The 17,432-nt window shown below is 38.0% G+C and overlaps 1 protein-coding gene across 1 annotated transcript in view; it reads left to right on the top strand.

The window, feature by feature from the left end:
* The window catches only part of FAM186A (family with sequence similarity 186 member A), a 110,384-nt gene extending 93,433 nt beyond the window's left edge, over positions 1-16,951 (top strand). The window contains exon 10 of the mRNA XM_023742432.1: positions 16,777-16,951. Within this exon, the coding sequence (XP_023598200.1) occupies positions 16,777-16,951 (175 nt within the window). The remainder of the gene's footprint in view (positions 1-16,776) is intronic.
* The last annotated feature ends 481 nt before the right edge of the window (positions 16,952-17,432 follow it).

The raw sequence follows: 17,432 nt of genomic DNA, 5'->3' as shown, positions 1-17,432 counted from the left end.
GTGGGGTTGTTAACCAATGTTATAACAATATGTGTACTACTGTTTAATGGAAACTATTTGTTCTGTAAATCTTCACCTGAAGTACAATAAAAAAAAAATATATATATATATGGTCTACCTGCATTTCAAGTACGATTTTATAAAAGTGTTGAAACTGAAGCTCTGCTTCCAATTCTGCTATGTAAATGACCTCACTGGAGTTCATAGTTCTAATTCTATTCACCTACTGTACAAAATACAGCCAGAATGCTCCTTAGGAGCAAGGATGGAGAGACTTCGTCTCAAGTACTTTGGACATATTATCAAGAGGAACCAGTCCCTGGAGAAGGACATCACGCTTGGGAAAGTACAGAGTGAAAAAGAGAAACACCCTCAATGAGATGGACTGACACAGTTGGCTGCAACAATGGGCTCAGACATAGCCATGATTGTGAAATTGGCATAGGACTGGGCAGTGTTTCATTCTGCTGTCTATGGGGTCCTATGAATCGGAACCAATTCAACCGCACCTAACAACAACCTGACAACAACTGTACAAAAACACAGGTTTAGCAGAGCCTAGGGTGGTCTAGTACTTAAAAAACAAAATCAGTCAAGCAACCCTAAAGTACAATATCATACATCTCTAAAATATCTAATAAAAAAAAAAATCTCCCAGTGAAAGCAGATAAACTGAGCACATTTGGGATTCCTTTCAGGACAAAGAATCTGTGGATCACTAGTTACAGCCAACTGCAAGAGCTCAATTATCATGAACTTCTGTCACATTTAAATTATTGGAATAAACAGTTTGCTTTCCAGATGAGGTCAGTTCCCACAGGCTATGGCCTGGATGAGATTACTGACCTTTTCTCACTTCTGGGGAAGGCATTATGCAAGTTTTTATTCCAACATGCTTTAACACAATCCAAACACTCTTATCCAGTGCGCCTAGTTCTGGGGTGTTCCTTAAACTTGAGCATCTGGAAAAAGTGAATAATGTTTTTCACAATTACAATAACAAAATCTTTTAGTTCCTTTTACTCTACTTTTCCCTTATTATTTACAAAAATAGATTATTTTAGGAGCAACTTAAAACACATATGACATGAGACAGTAACAAGTCTGAGGTCCACTATGCAAAGAGTATGGCCTTAGGTAAGTCATTTAACATCTTTTGCTTTAATTTCCAGTTTCTAAAATGGGAATAATAATATTCAATCTACATCATCAGGTTACAATAAGCAACTAATGATTTAACATTGGCTGAGCTATATCATTCGCTGAGCTCATTTTAACAAAAACCACAGAACTCAAATTATATGTTCTAGTGCAGGGTTTGGCAACCTATGGCTTGTAAGCCAAATCCAGCCATGGCCTGTTTTGTATGAGCTAAAAATAGTTTTCACATTTTTAACAAGTTGTAAAGTAAAAGGAGGAGGAGGATAAGGTAAAAAAGGAGGAGGAGGAGGAAGAGCAAGAGCAGAAGAAAAAGGAGAAGCAGCAGCAGCAGTGACAAGGACTGTATATGGCCTACAAAGCCTAAAATATTTACTAGCTGACCCTTTACAGAAAGTCTGTTGACTCCTGCTCTAGTGGATTCTGCTATCACGGAAACATTTTTAGAAATAATATATTTCAATAGGTATAATAATAAAAATGTACATATACTTCAAAATCCTATTAAGAAAAAATGAGGAAATTGCATTATAAATAATTCATTTAATAAATATTTGAATGCCTATACAACCATGTGCTAAACTCTAATGATGTAACAGTGAACAATCAGATAAAGAAACAATTCCTACCTGCTCTCATGGATTGGAAGAAAATAGTGGAGGGTGTCTTAGTTATCTAGTACTGCTCTAGCAGAAATACCACAAGTGGATGGCTTTAGCAAGGAGAAATTTATTATCTCACAGTCTAGGAGGCTAGAAGTCTGAATTCAGGGCTCCAGCTCCAGGGGAAGACTTTCTCTCTCTATATCGGCCCTGGGGGAAGGTTCTTGTTATCAATCTTCCCTTAGTCTAGCAGCTTCTCAACGCAGGAATCTTGGGTCCAAAGGATGTGCTCTGCTTCTGGTGCTGCTGTTTGGAGGTATGAGTTTCCTCTTGGACTAACCAAGTTGACATACTTTTTTTTTTAAATTGAACTTTAGATGAAGGTTTACAGAACAAACTAGCTTCTCATTAAACAGTTAGTACACATATTGTTTTATGACATTGGTTAACAACCCCATGACATGTCAACACTCTCCTTTCTCAACCTTGGGTTCCCTATTACCAGTTTTCCTGCCCCCTCCTGCCTTCTAGTACTTGCCGCTGGCTGCTGTGCCCCTCCAGTCTCACTTTGTTTTATGGGCCTGTCTAATCTTTGGCTGAAGGGTGAATCTCAGGAGTGACTTCATTACTGAGCTAAAAGGGTGTCCGGGGGCCATACTCTAAGGGTTTCTCCAGTCTCTGTCAGGCCAGTAAGTCTGGTCTTTTTTTAGTTGACATACGTTTTGGGGGGACACAATTCAATCCATGACAGAGGGAAACAATTAAACAAGCAATTATCATACAATATGATAAACGCAATAATAATGAGTAAATTTACAGGCTAATAGGGGAGATTATAGAAGGGGTTCCTAACGCAAACTTGGGGTGTGAGAAGAAGTTTTCCAGAGGAATGACTCTTAGGCTGGGACCTGAATGATGAAAAGGAATTAGTCAAACGAATTAGTCAAACGAAGTAGGGGAAGGAAAAACATTCTGGTTCAGGAGATTACCACACAGAGGTCCTGAGATTAGATAGAGCATTGTGTACTTGAAGAACTGAAGAAGTTCAGAAGAGATGGAGCATACCTTGCAGGGGGGTGTGGTGAAGGTAGAATACTAACAGATGAGGCTAGAGACACAAGCAGGAGTCAGGCTATGTTGAGGGCTTTGCTTTTATACAAATGGTAATGGGAAGCCATGGAAAGATTTTAAGCTGGAAAATAACAATAAAATTTTCATTTTAGAGCATTTTAGTGGTATGAAGAATGGACTGGAGGAATAAGACAGGACATAGATAAACCAGCTAATGAAGCTGTGCAGTAAATAATCCAAGTTGGAGATGTTGTAGCATACTGTGCCAATTATTGAGTTATTGCCCCTGGTTCCAAACCCTTCTATACTCTGCTTTGTGATGCCGCTTATATTAGAACTTCACTATATCTAGAATTGATTTTGATGTGAAGTAGGGATAATATTTCCTACTTTCTATATAAGTAGCCAATTGTCCTAACACTCTTTATTGAATAACCCATCCTGGTTTCCAGTCCCCAGCAATGTACCTCATGCTCAGCTACCATCTGTCTGTCAGTGGAGGCTTACATGTTGCTATGACATTGCACAGGTTTCAGAGGTTCTTCCAGACTAAGACAGATTAGGGAGAAAGGCCTGGCAATCCACTTCCAAAATTCAGCCATTGAAAACTCTACAGATCACCACGGTCTGATCCACAACCAATCACTGAGATGGTGCAGGTCCAAGTAGTGTTTCATTCTGCTGTGCATGGGGTCAGGGGCTGACTCGACCACAGCTTGCAACAACAACTCTTTATTTTGTTCCTCAATAAAGTGGAAGTAGTGATAAAAACAGTTGTAAATTAGCATGATCAGTCTAATCGACTAAGATTATTTTATGTTTTAGCAGACATTCTGAAAATAAAAATTTTAACAATTTTTCTGCAGGATCCCAAAAGTACATTAAGATATTTGCACACATAACTAAGAATCTGCTGTTTGCTGATAGGAATATGATGATCTTCTCAATAAACAGAGAGTTTAAAAAATTTTTTTTCCTGCCTTTAGAAATAAAATTAATTGTGAAAGGGGAGGTGTGTTGGGGAGTAGGGAGGAGGAACCAGAAGCCACTTAAATTAGGCAGCACCACTGTCTCTTTCACAGGATAAAGGTGGGAGGAGGTGAAGAGGGCTAGAATCTGGTAATTTAAGGTGACAGACACTAATAATAAGTGTCTTTGAATTTAAAAGCTGCAGTAAAAGAGGACATAATTAAATTACATGGGGACAAAGAAGAACAGAGAAAGACTAAGAGGTGCTCTCAGGTCAGCCATCCACTACAGCTGGGTACTGTTCTCACAGAGTTCCCTAGAGAGTCTTCTACCATCAAGTGACATTTGAGGTATTAAACATGTGAGATAGGACTGGACACCTTGAGCATATGATCCTTAAGGGGCTGACAGTGCACACTTCCTGCTGAACTAGTTTCTTATCCTAGAGTCTGATTCCCTGAGCTCAGATGTTCTCCTGTTATCCAGTATTTTCAAACTTCTATCCATCTGTTACTAAAAATAATGAGGAAGAACCAACAGATCAGCTTCTGCTGCAGAGGATGCAACTTGCCTCCGGAAAACTTCTCAGCCTATATGAAAGAGGACTGGGAGAAGTGGGGAGGGGATCTAGCAATTACTGAACGTGTACTATATGCTAAGCAGAGTACCAGGTGTCATTTAGTTTAATCCTCATAACACGACTACCATTCAAGTATTATTATCACAAAGGAATAAGTTGAGGCTTACAGAAGCTAAGAAACTTGCCTCCTGACTCATGGTTAAGAAATCATTGGGATGGAATTCAAATGCATTTTGAGGCCAAAGAGAATGTTTATTCCATCAGAGCAAGGGATCCCTCCCAGTCAAGTGTTTATGCCTGGGTGTTTCCCTCCTTGGTAAGGCATCATTCCTCTGGTTCTGTAATATTTCCACAACAGAGAGACTTTTTACTGAAACAATTTAACATTCTGCATTTTAAGACTCTGACAAAATCCCAAAGGTTTATGAAGTTTAGGAATATTAGTGTACATATATTTAAAATTCTTAAAAGAGTGAAAGGAAGTGCACTAATCTTGCCAACAATAAGTTTTTTAAAAAGGAAAATCACTTCCTCCTTCATTTATTGGAATTACTTGGAAGCAGAAGTCAGGAAATCCCCTTCCTGGATTTGTGGTATTTATGTGGCTAACTGTTGTTTTCAAAGAATAGTAGAATTTATTTTGCTTTACCTCTTGAAATTTTCAATATTTTTTCATTCTTCTTTAATAGTACACAACTGAGGTTATTTTAAAGATTTTTCACATGACAAGAGTTTATTTTACTCCCTTTTCTATATTCTGAAAAAAGAAAGCTATAAGCAAACAAGGGATGCTTAATAACTCCTTAAACATAAAAAACGTATATTCCCTATGATGATAACCTACAACCTTAGAAATTACTTACGGGAAAATACCTTTAATACACACACACACTTTTAGTTTATTAACGTAACATATTTGAGAAGAATGTAAATTGTTCACATGTATAAGATTCATCCCTTTTTCATAATATCCAAGAATAACTTCAAAATACTTTTTACCAAAGAAAAACAAATTATTTTCATCACTAAAAAGATTATCATGAACACATAGTTAAATGAAATAGAATATCCAAAAATAGATCCACACAAATATATTTATTTGATTTTCAACAAAGGGGCCAGAGTAATTCGATGGGGGAAAGGAGAGCCTTTTCAACAAATGGTGCTGACACGACTGGGTATCTATATGGAAAAACCTTAACCCTGACCTCATACCATATGCCATAAGTTAACATGAAATGAATCACAGACCAAATGTAAGTACCCAAACTATAAAACTTCCAAAGAAAACAGGAGAAAATCTTTGTATTCTCGGGTTAGAGAAAGATTTCTTAGACAGGTTACAAAAAGCACAAGCCATAAAAAGAGAAGAAAAAAGATAAACTGAACTTCATCAAAATTCAAAACTTCTACTTTCAGCAAAACATTGTTAAGAAAAATTAAGAGACAAGTCATAGACTGGGAGAAAGTACTTTCAAAGCATATATCTGATAAGGGGCTTGTATCCAGATTATATAAACAATTAACAACTTAATAAGAAGACAAATAGTCGAATTAATAAATGAACAAAAGATCCTAACAGATAGTCTACCAAAAGAAATATACGAAAGGCAAATAAGCACATGAAAAAATGCTTAACGTCATTAGTCATCAGGGAAATTAAAATTAAAACCACAATGAGATATCATGGCACACTCACTAGAATGGCTAAAATTTAAAAGATAGACAATACCAAGTACTGTTGATGGGGAGCAAATGGAACTCTCACATATTGTTGGTAGGAATGTAAAATGGTACAGCTACTTTGGAAAAGAGTTTGGTAGTTTTTTTTAAATTAAATGTACATTACTATACAACCCAGCAATCCCACTCCTAAGTATTTACCCAAGAGAAATGAAAACAAATGTTCAAATGAAACTGGTATGCAAATATTCACAGCAGCTTTATTCATAATATCCTCAAGCTAGAAACAACTCAAGTGTCCATCAACTGGTGAATGGATAAACAAATTTTGATGTGCCCATACAATGGAATATATTACTTAGCATTAAAAAGGAATAAGCTACTGATACACATAACAAGATGCATAATCTCAAAAACATTATGCTAAGCAAAAGAAGACAGACACAAAAGCAGAAAGCAGATCAGACGCTGCCTGGGGTAGGGGCTCGGGAAGGAGACTGATGACAAAGAGGCACAAGGGAACTTTTGGAGGTGATGGAAATATTCTATATATGCATTGTGATGGTGGTTATATGACTGTATACTTTTGTCAAAAACACACTGGACTGTATAGTTTAACTTGATTAATTTAAACTGATGAATTATGTATGGCATACCTCAATAAAAATGATTTTGAAAATAATGGTCTTCTTCCTTCATGAGAAAGAGAAATCTAGATTAGACAGAAGGAAGAGTTTTCTGATCACGTGACATTAGTATTAAAGATTTCCCTTTCTTGACAATTTTAAGAATGAAGAAGAGGAAACTGGCCACTGGTTGAACTAGAATAGATTTTCCAAGGCAAAAAATAAATGATACATTATCTGATATACGTATTATATATAACATATATTTTACCGTATTTGTTTGTATATGATAAATATGTGATTCTAAAAGTATTCAGATAAAAACCACAAAACTTCTCTATTTAAACTGTCATTCCTTTCTTAGGATTTAGAAAAAGCAGTTTTTCTAAAAAATTTTCAAATACAGTTATCAAAATGACTCATTATGGGCCTACCCCAAAAGGCAAATTTACATAACCTAGTTAATATACACATATAAAGCTTTTCATTTCAACTAAACCTTAGTATATTATATGATGACTCACCCTTTCTTGGTTTTTAAGGTGATTTTCCGATTCCTCTCTACATCTAGTTTAAAGTAACAGTCATGCCATTTAGCATCCTGGAAAATTACGTGTAACATAATGAGGCCTCTGTTGTTCTTACTCTTTACATTCTCCCAAGGCAATCTGACCCTTTCCAGGGCCTTAGTTAGCTTTCCTCTATAGTTGGAGGCAGAGCCAACATTTTCTGAGGCCTGAAGCTTACACAATAGGGGAAGCCCTCTTGAAAAAATTAATGTAGCGCCTCAAATACAGGACTGTTAAGACTCATCTCTGGGTCTTGAAAGGGACCTTTGCACTGCTGGGGGTTCAGACATGACTGAACATGTCTGGCCAATTACTGGGATAGTCAGACCTCTAAGTACATACGGCCTGAGGAGCCTCTTAGGAGACAACTCATCCTAAGGAAGCCACTGCAAAAAAGGAAAACAACCATGAGCTGAATCCAGTGCAGAGTGCACAGTCCAGGCCAATGGGCACATAACTGGGTCCTTGAGAGAGAAAGAAATGCTAAGTGAAAATGAAGAGTTTTTCCCCGGAAATTCGTGAAACACTGTTGCCCTGATAGTACTGTTTCAGGACCTTTCTAACAGCAGGCAAAAGCACCCTCCACCTTGCAACTACTGGGCAGATATGATACAAGGTATCTAGAATATCTGTGGTAATACAGAGTACAGCAATGGAAATTGTGGGGGGACAATGGTAACCAACAGAGCCTATGGAACATCAGCATACCCAGCAGAGAACCCAGTGTTAGGTAGAGCAACTAGGGACTGGCAGAGGCCATTGTGCCTGGTACAGGAGCAGCAGAACTTAGTAGCACTGGGGTTCATGACAAAGGAATGGCAGTTGATTTGTTTGGAACAAATGTGAAACATCCCTTGAAGATTCCTAGAAACATTTGTTCAGGACTTGGTACAGGGATAGAGGTTCTGCCTATGTTGGTGGGGGTAATGAGCACTGATATTTAAATTATGACTTGCTAATATGATCTCAATTGTATACACATATATACCTTGGTCCACTTACTGCCTTTATCAACTATAACCAGCAGTTTATAAAATATAGTCTTCCATTACTAGAATGCTTCCCTTACTTAAAATATTATACATGTATATATATATATGCACAAACACACACCACATACACACATATGTAAATTTTTGGGTAAAGATTTTGGAGAACTGTCATGTGCAGGTAATAATAATATCATTTATTAAAGGATCCCTGGTGATGCAGTGGTTAAAGTGCTCAGCTGCTAACCAGAAGGTTGGCAGTTCAAGCTCACCAGCTGCTCCACGGGAGAGAGATGTGGCAGTCTGTTTTTACAAAGATTACAGCCTTGGAAACTCTATGGGGTAGTTCTACTCTGTCCTATAGAGTTGTTCCTGAAAGAGCTTAATGCTCAAGGCAGACAGACATTTAATAATTAAGCTAAACTGCTGTTTGATTTTAAGATGACTTCAGGGGATATTTTTGGTATAAGGTTTAAAGATTATCTCAGCGCAATAGTTTTAGGGGTTCATCCAGCTTCCATAGCTCCAGAAAGTATAGATTCCATGAGAATTTGAAATTCTGTTCTACATTTCCCTCCTTTTGATAAGGATTCTTCTATAGAATCTTTGAGTCAAATGTTCAGTAATGGTAGCAGGCACCATCCAGTTCTTCTGGTCTCATGGCAAAGGAGGCAGTTGTTCATAGAGGCAATTAGCCACACATTCCATTCCTTTCTTCTATTCATGACTCGAGGAGCCCTGGTGGTGCAGTGGTTAAGCATTTGGCTGCTAACCAAAAGGTCGGAAGTTTGAACCCACAAGCCACTCGGTGGAAGAAAGATGTAGCTGTCTGCTCACGTAAAGATTACAGCCTTGGAAACCCTATGGGGCAGTTCTACTCTGTCCTGTAGGGTCAGTATGAGCCAGAATCAACTCAAGGCAATGGGTATTTCTGACTCTCCTTATTCCTCTGTTGCTTTGGGTATACAGAGATCAATTATACCTTAGAAGGCTGTTTGCAAGCTTTTAAGACCCCAGCACTACAAAATGAACTGGGAAATAAAACAGAAGCACTAAGCACAATATTAGGCCAATTAACTCGGATCACATGATGCTTTTGTTGATTTTTGCTGAATTCTTATATTGATAGGCAACCCATGGTTGAAATTCAACCATCATTTGGCAATCCCAATCTGCTCTTTTTTCAATAAACTTATTGTCATTAAATCTTATACGTGATCTATTATTAAACTACCAGTTGTAACTCTTGTATAAATTAGATTAAACTGAAACCTCTTTCAGCTTTTGTACTACTGATTGCAATAGTGCTATCTTCTAAGCTTTCTGTATAGTTGCACAGATTGAAACATTGTTTGATTCTACATTATTGTCTACAAAATCCTGAAGATCGTTTAAATCAATTTCATGTTTTAAAATTTCACTTAAATGATACTTTTTTCTACCAGCTATCTGTGAAGTTAGATATTCATAAGACAAAGTAGATGATTGTAATAAATAATAAGAATTAACAATGTTTTTTTTTTTAACATTTCTGCTTAGTAAAAGATGTAAATTCATTATTTCTTAGTAACATATTCCCAGGGCTTTAAACTGTTTTTGTTAAATGGGATGTCTTTATCTGACTTAATCAAATCTTCAGTTTAAGATTCAGGCTTTCCAATACTACTCTTTAAATTTTTCAAAGCTTTTATGGTGCATTTGATTAATTTTTGTGCTTTCTGAATGCTAGTAGGCCTTGACTGCAATGAAATCGAAAGAAACGAAAATCTTCAAGAATGTCAATCATTAAAGCAACGTCTTGCATAAAATTAATGTTATTAATCTCTTTGTCAAGCCAGAATAAAAAGAATGAGAAAAATGCATATAATGCAGGATACGTGTGCCACACAGAAGTAGCAATTTAAAAACCACATACCACCCACCTTGATCCCAGTATTTGACCAATTTTAACAATTTTAAGTTCTTTAGCTACAGTTTCTAGCTCAGTTTTATTTTTATTTTATCGTGGATGAAATATACATAACAAAACATATGCCATCTCAACAATTTCTACATGTGAAATTCAGTGACACTGATTACATTCAAGTTGTGCAACCATTCTCACTATCCTTTTCTAAATCATCCCACCACCATTAATATAAACTCAATGTCCCCTAAGCAAAAACTCCCCCTTTACTCCTTCCTCCCACCCCTGGTAACCACTAATAATTTTTGGTTTCTATATATTTGCTTATTTCACGTAAGTGAGATCATACAATACTTGTACTTTTGCAACTGACTTACTTGGCTCAACATGACGTTTTCAAGGTTCATCCACGTTGTGGCATGCATCAAGACTTCATTTTTTATTTACCACTTAGTAGTATTCCATTGTTTGTACATAACACATTTTGATCATCCATCCATCAGTTGATTGATATTTCAGTTTTTTCACCTTTTGGCTATTGTGAAAAGTGCTGCAGTAAACACTGGGATACAGGTTTCTGTCTGCATTCCTGCCTTCACTTCTTCTGGGTATAATCCTAGGATTGGGATTGCTGGATGTTATGGATTGAATTGTGTCCCAAAAAATATGTGTCAGAATCCTAACCCCTGGGAATAGAGTTTCCTTTGTTATGTTAATGAGGGTATAGCAGTGTATGGTGTGTTTTAAGCCAATCACTTTTGAGATATAAAAGGAGCAGATTAAGCACAGAAGCAAACAAGCACAAATGCCACATAGAGATCACCAAGGAACTCAGGAAGAAAAGCTGAGATAAGGATTTTTTTCTAGGACAGAAAGCCTTCCTCCAGAGTCAGCTCCCTGAATTTCGACTTCTAGCCTCCTAAACTGTGATAAAATAAATTTCTGTTCATAAAACCACCCACTTGTAGTATTTCTGTTACAGCAGCACTAAGAAACTAAAACACTGGGTCATATGGTAGTAGTTCTATGTTCAACTTTCTGAGGAACTGCCAACTGTTTTCTACAGTGGCTATACCATTTTACATTCCTACTAGCAATGGATGAAGTTTCCAGTTTCTCCACAATCTTGCCAACCTGTTATTTTCCATTTTTTAAAATCATTGCCATTCTAATAGGGGTGAGGTGGTATCTTGTTCAGTTTTATTTTTATTAGATTGGTGGTAAATACATTTTATCCAGAATATTTTTAAATGATTGACTTATTTCAGATACTGAACTGCAATCAATAATTTAAATTGTGCCAAATGATGACTTTAGGAAAATTTTCTAACAACTTTGTAGCTACTTCAGACTTCCTTCCCAGTACTGTAAAAGCATCATTTGAACAAAATGCAATTAAGTTTGCTTTCAAATACTCATTAGTAAAGCTACACTCATTTAAAGTAGACAATAAAGTATTGGAAATACACTGTGTTGTGGCTGACACCAATTTTTTTAAAACAAAAATACCGTCACCAGCATAGAAACAGATTGAACTGTGCACTGGCAATAAATTCCTATATGCTTTTCCTCAATAGTGTAGATGTTTCATCATTATGACATTTGGCATTCTCTTCTATAATACCCTTAAATGTCCTCATTAATTTCTTTTGCAATGTTCTGTTATTCTGTATCATTTATGTAAATCGTTACCTATATTTACTCCATTCTTCTAATACTATTGTCCTGCTCACTATCAGATAAAGGCCTATTACATTTTACTAAACTATAAACAGTATTAAAAACTTTTATGATACAAAAAGAAGTTACTGATGCTGCTTACGTATAACAAAACACCTCATGGGATTTGTTTTCTTGGTTCAAAGGTTTAGGGTCATGGTTCCACGGGGCATTTCATTCAATTGGCCTAATATTGTTCTTACTGTGTTTCTCTTCTACCTCCTACTTCATTGTGTAGTGTCTGGGGTCTTAAAAGCTTGTGAGTGGCCATCCAAGGTGCAACAATTGGTGTCTATTCATCTGGAGCAGCAGAGAAAAAGGAGAGCCAGGTGGAGAAGGAACTAGACTCCATGTCTGATTGTCTTCATTAACAAATGTCACCTTTGCTAGGAGACCTGAAGAGAACTGGATGGTGCTTGGCTGCCGTTATTGAACATTTTTGATCAAAGATTCTATAGCAGAATCCTGGGATTAAAAGGGGGGAAACTGAGAAATTAAGTTTTTAATTCTCATAGAATCCAGATTTCTGGATTCCATGGAGGTTGAGGTGACCCACTGGAGCTATTGCCCTGAGATGATCTTTGAACCTTGAGCCTTGAGAAAACTGGTTTAAGTAAAACAGTAGCCTAGATTAATTAGTAGAACAATGTTTTGACTTGGGTATTGTGCTCTTTTAAAGAATTATCTATGTGCGGTTCGACAACAGAAACTCCAAAGGTCAGACTAGAACTATGTTTTATGGTAAACCAGTAATTATCTGAATTGTTCTTCGAGAAAATGTTGCATGTCCATGGGTTATTATGTAAACACTGTTCTGACCTGGTTTCCATGACAATGTATAATTACTTGCAATAAGCTGGAGTATAAGAATCTGTAAAAGACTTTTTTCTTTAAATTATTTTGACACTATAGTCAAAAACAAGTCGGAGCCCTGATGGTGTAATGGTTAAGAGCTCCGCTGCTAACCAAAAATTCGGCAGTTCAAATCCACCAGCTGCTCCTTGGAAACCCCATGGGGGCAGTTCTACTCTGTCCTATAGGGTCACTATGAGTCAGAACCGAATCGATGGCACCTAATAACAATTCAAAATGTTACCCCGATTTGCAAACTGCATATTAAATAAACTTCTATCAATTTCTAAAAAAAAAAAACCTTTTATGATAGCATCAATACTTTTATTAGATTATACACTAAATTAGAAATTGAGTCACTAGTTGATTCTTCTAACAAAACTTGAATTTTAGTATGGTCTTTTCTGCTGTCACTCCTAAATGATTAACTATCAAACAATCCTTACATCCTAATATACATTCTTTTATTTCAAGGCATCTGTTCTGTTCTATAAACATAAATGTTTGTTTTTCTTTCTAATAATATGGAACCACAAGACTACCTACTTTTTCCTTTGATGAACTTGATGTTTCTTCAATGACTGGTCATTTAACAATTTTGAAATTTGTTTCCATTAGGTTAGATGCCCCACAATTTTCATTCCTGTCATTATTTTCTGTGTCTGTTTTTACCTTCTTCAGATATAAAAAGTTTAATAAATTCCTCTACCACACTGGCATTTTAGGGATCAAAATCTGAAAAATAATTTTGTTATGTTAGTAAAATTCACAATATCACTTGGAGGTTAACAAAAATTTTTGTTAATGATTTTTATATGATTTCAGGCATAATATGAATTTTAATCTAAAATACTTACCTTGTTTTTCAGTTTACACCTGTACCTTTAGTGTGACTTACTATTTCTTGCAAAATCCACTATCAGTTTTGATAATTCTTTTTCCAACAATCTGTCACAAAATCATACTATAAGTAAATATAAATAAATGCTTGATTACTATTCGATTCAGCAAAAAAGTCACTCACGTCATTGCCAAAGGTGTGCAGTTCAGACATAAATGTTAGTTGATATTTTCATTTACTTTAGCAACTAAGACAAAAGTGAAACAATAAAGAGGTATGTTGGAACTTCACTCATTTGACAATGACATGAGCAACTTCTTTGCTAAACAGAATAATAGTTTTGGAATATTGGAAGAAAACTTCAATATCTTTTGCTATTCACAATGTATAGACCACTGACAACACACTTTTGAGTTTAATTTGCATTATTAACATTTTCTCCACCAGCTTGGTTGTCTGTTTTTGTAAATAAAGCTTTACTGCAACAGTCTTCTCCATTTGTTTATGTATTGTCTACGGCTGCTTTCATGCTATAATGAAAGAGCTGAGTAGTTGTGACAGAGACCTCACCTCCTGCAAAGCCTAAAATATTTCCTACACGGCTATTTGCAGAACAGATTTGCTGACATTTGGTCTAGAAAGTCTACAAAACAATAAATCAAGCCCTGATTTGTAACATTTGTTAATTTGCAGAGTGTAAATACTCCTACTATGGCCAATTTTATGCTACCAATGTGACATCTCTGAGCATAGAATTGTGAAGACATGCAAACCACATTATATAGTATTTCCACTATACAGATACAATAGACATAAATAACCTCAAGAGCAGAGTTATTGGTAAAATGAAGTAAAAAAATTATGAACTGATGAGCTTTGAATATTTGTTACCTTCATTCTTAGTGTAATTTATTTAATTGTAAGCTTATATAACTTAATCTTTAATAACAGCTCTGCTTAACAATTGACTCACAACACTCCTGAAAATATGGCAATCTGCCCTGTAAACTACTAAAAGCTAGCTGCAGCGTACTATTACCTCTATTTTCAAAAAGGCACTAAGTGGTATTTGGGAGAGCGAATTATTTGTCAAGTTGGTAAACGATGAGTCAAGGTTCAAATCTAGGTCCAAAACCCTAATCTAGGTTAGGTTTCTTAGTCTCCAAAGGGTCCTATTACCTTGATATAAAAATAATAATAATAAAGAGATCTATACTGAGGGACCTCAACATGTAAGGGAAAGCGTTTTCTGAACTATGATTCTGTACTGATAGTCCGTGCTCTCTTACATTCCCATGTCCTCTGTCAGTTTTGCTAGAGCCATCTTGATTCTGACTCATAGCGGCTCTTAGTGACTGTGTAGGACGGAGTAGAACTCCCCATTGGGTTTCCAGGGCTGTAAATCTTTATAGAAGCAAACTGCCACATCCTTCTCCCATTGAACGGCTGGGGGCTTGGAACTGACAATCTTTCTGTTAGCAGCCCAGCGCTTAACCACAGGACTCCTCTGATGCCAGGTCCCTATCCAGAAATCAGTCTAGGCTAGATATTTGAAGAAAGCAGGGAACATCTGGTTGGCCTGGTCATCATTTGCTGTTAGAAATTTCTGTTCTCAAAAACTTTCCTCAACTGCTTTAAGAAGTGTAATACACAAAAAGAAAAAATCTTTTATGGTTACAAGGGATAGGAGGGGTGGAATACTAAATAGACAATAGATAAGTGGTAACTTTGGTGAAAGGCAAGACAGTACACAATACTTGGGAAGCCAGCACAACTTGTACAAGGAAAGGTCATGGAAACTCCATAGACACATCCAAATTCCCTGAGGGACAGAATTGCTGGGCGGAGGGCTGCGGGGACCATGGTCTCAGGGAACATCCAGCTCAACTGGCATAACATAGTTTATAAAGAAAATGTTCTACATTCCACCTTGGCGAGTAGCATCTGGGGTCTTAAAAGCCTGTAAGCAGCCATCTAAGATACTCTACTGGTCTCACTGCTTTGGGAGCAATGGAGAATGAAGAAAACAAGATACAAGGGAAAGAGTAGTCCAAAGGACTAACGGACCACGACTACCATGGCCTTCACCGGAGTCCAGTACAACTAGATGGTGCCCAGCTACCACCACTCACCGCTCTGACCGGGATCACAACAGAGGGTCTCGGACAGAGCTGGAGAAAAATGTAGAAAAAAATTCTAACTCACATAAAAAGACCAGACTTACTGGCCTGACAGAGACTGGAGAAACCCCGAGAGTATGGCTCCCGGACACCTTTTTATCTCAGTAATGAAGTTACTCCTGAAGTTCACCCTTCAGCCAAAGATTAGACAGCCCCATAAAACAAAACGAGACTAATGGGGCACAACAGCCCAAGGACAAGGACCAGAAGGCAGGAGGTGACAGGAAAGCTGGTAATAGGGAACCCACGGTGGAGAAGGGAGAGTGTTGACATGTCGAGTGGTTGTTAACCAATGTCATAAAACAATATGTGTACTAATTGTTTAATGAGAAACTACTTGTTCTGTAAACCTTCATCTAAAGTACAATTAAACAAAAATAAGTGTAATACAGAAGCTTTCCACCACCAGCCCTTTATAATACTTGTATATACAGTTGCATGCATTCTGAAAAAACTCAAAAACTTATCGCCTAAAATTCTACTATCCTCAGGGTACAGGAAAGGGAAAGGACACTATCAAAGAGCACTTATTGAAACGCACGGACTCAAGAGCACGTATTTGGAATCAGAAAGGCCAAGAGCTAGGCCTCTCACTGGACGTTCTCTAAACCTTTCGCACAGCAAGATACAGCTCCTATCCTGAGGGTAGGAATAATTACGTATAGAGCTGTTGGAGAACTTGGAAATCACCTGTCCTAGTCCAACTCCTTCATTTCACTTGGGGAAACTCATATCCTGTGGTGAAACAACTTGATCAAAGTCAAATGGGTGAGCCAGGATTAATTTATAGCTCTTTCACTGCACCACATTGTCTCCTCTAAAACACCCTCTCCACACAGCACTTACGAAAGCGCCAGGAACTTAATCGGGCGGCTTGCCTACAGTTGAATTTAGAATAAACCTACCAGTCGCTCCAGAGTCAAACTGGTAACTTTGAGTGAGAGAGATTAAGGACAAAGCACAAAAGCAAATCAAAGTAAATCATTAGTAAACAAACGAGACCCTCAGAGCCACGCCTCTCGCACCGCAAGCGCCGTGTACCGCGGAGGAACACAGGCACCCGGGACGGCCGCGTACGCAGTCGGCGGCGCGCACGCTCGCCCCGAGGTTGCGCAGGAGGCAGGCTGGCGTGCGCGCTCCCGCGGCGGTGGGCGTGGCTGGGGCGTGGCTCTGAGTCGGACCGGGGCGGGGCCAGAGGAGCTGTAGGTGCAGCAGCTTTAGTCGCGACAGGTGCGCAAGGCAGAGTGCCCAGGACCCGCGGCAGGGCTGGTAGCAGCGCAGAGAAAAGAAGGCTTTCAGCCAGGTAAGGGCCTTCTTTCTCCACACCCTCCACAGCCAGAGAGTGTGCGGGGAACTCGGCTTCCCTCCACGCCCTCTTTCTCCCGCGACTTCTCGGGCGAGGGAAGTACAAGCAGCGTGAGCCCCTCCTCTGGAGAGGGGTGGGGGCGAGAAGCCGCTGCTCCTCTGCCCTTTCCTAACTTCGGGATACTGTGCTGGGGTAGATTAATTATGTAGGGCTGAGCCTTTGCAGCCTGAGGGCGGGAGCTGATAGGACCCGCTCTTCTCCCACCGGGAACACTCCTTTCTAACCGTATACTTTTTTGGTGTGGTGGAGGAAGGTGGCAGCTCATCAAAATTCAGAATACCTTCCCAGGGAAGTATTCTAATATTCAGCCTCTCCTTTCCA

This window comes from Trichechus manatus, unplaced genomic scaffold (genome assembly GCF_000243295.1).
Source record: "Trichechus manatus latirostris isolate Lorelei unplaced genomic scaffold, TriManLat1.0 scaffold00209, whole genome shotgun sequence".
Classification (NCBI taxonomy): Eukaryota; Metazoa; Chordata; class Mammalia; order Sirenia; family Trichechidae; genus Trichechus; species Trichechus manatus.
This window is presented reverse-complemented; position numbering and strand designations above follow the sequence as displayed.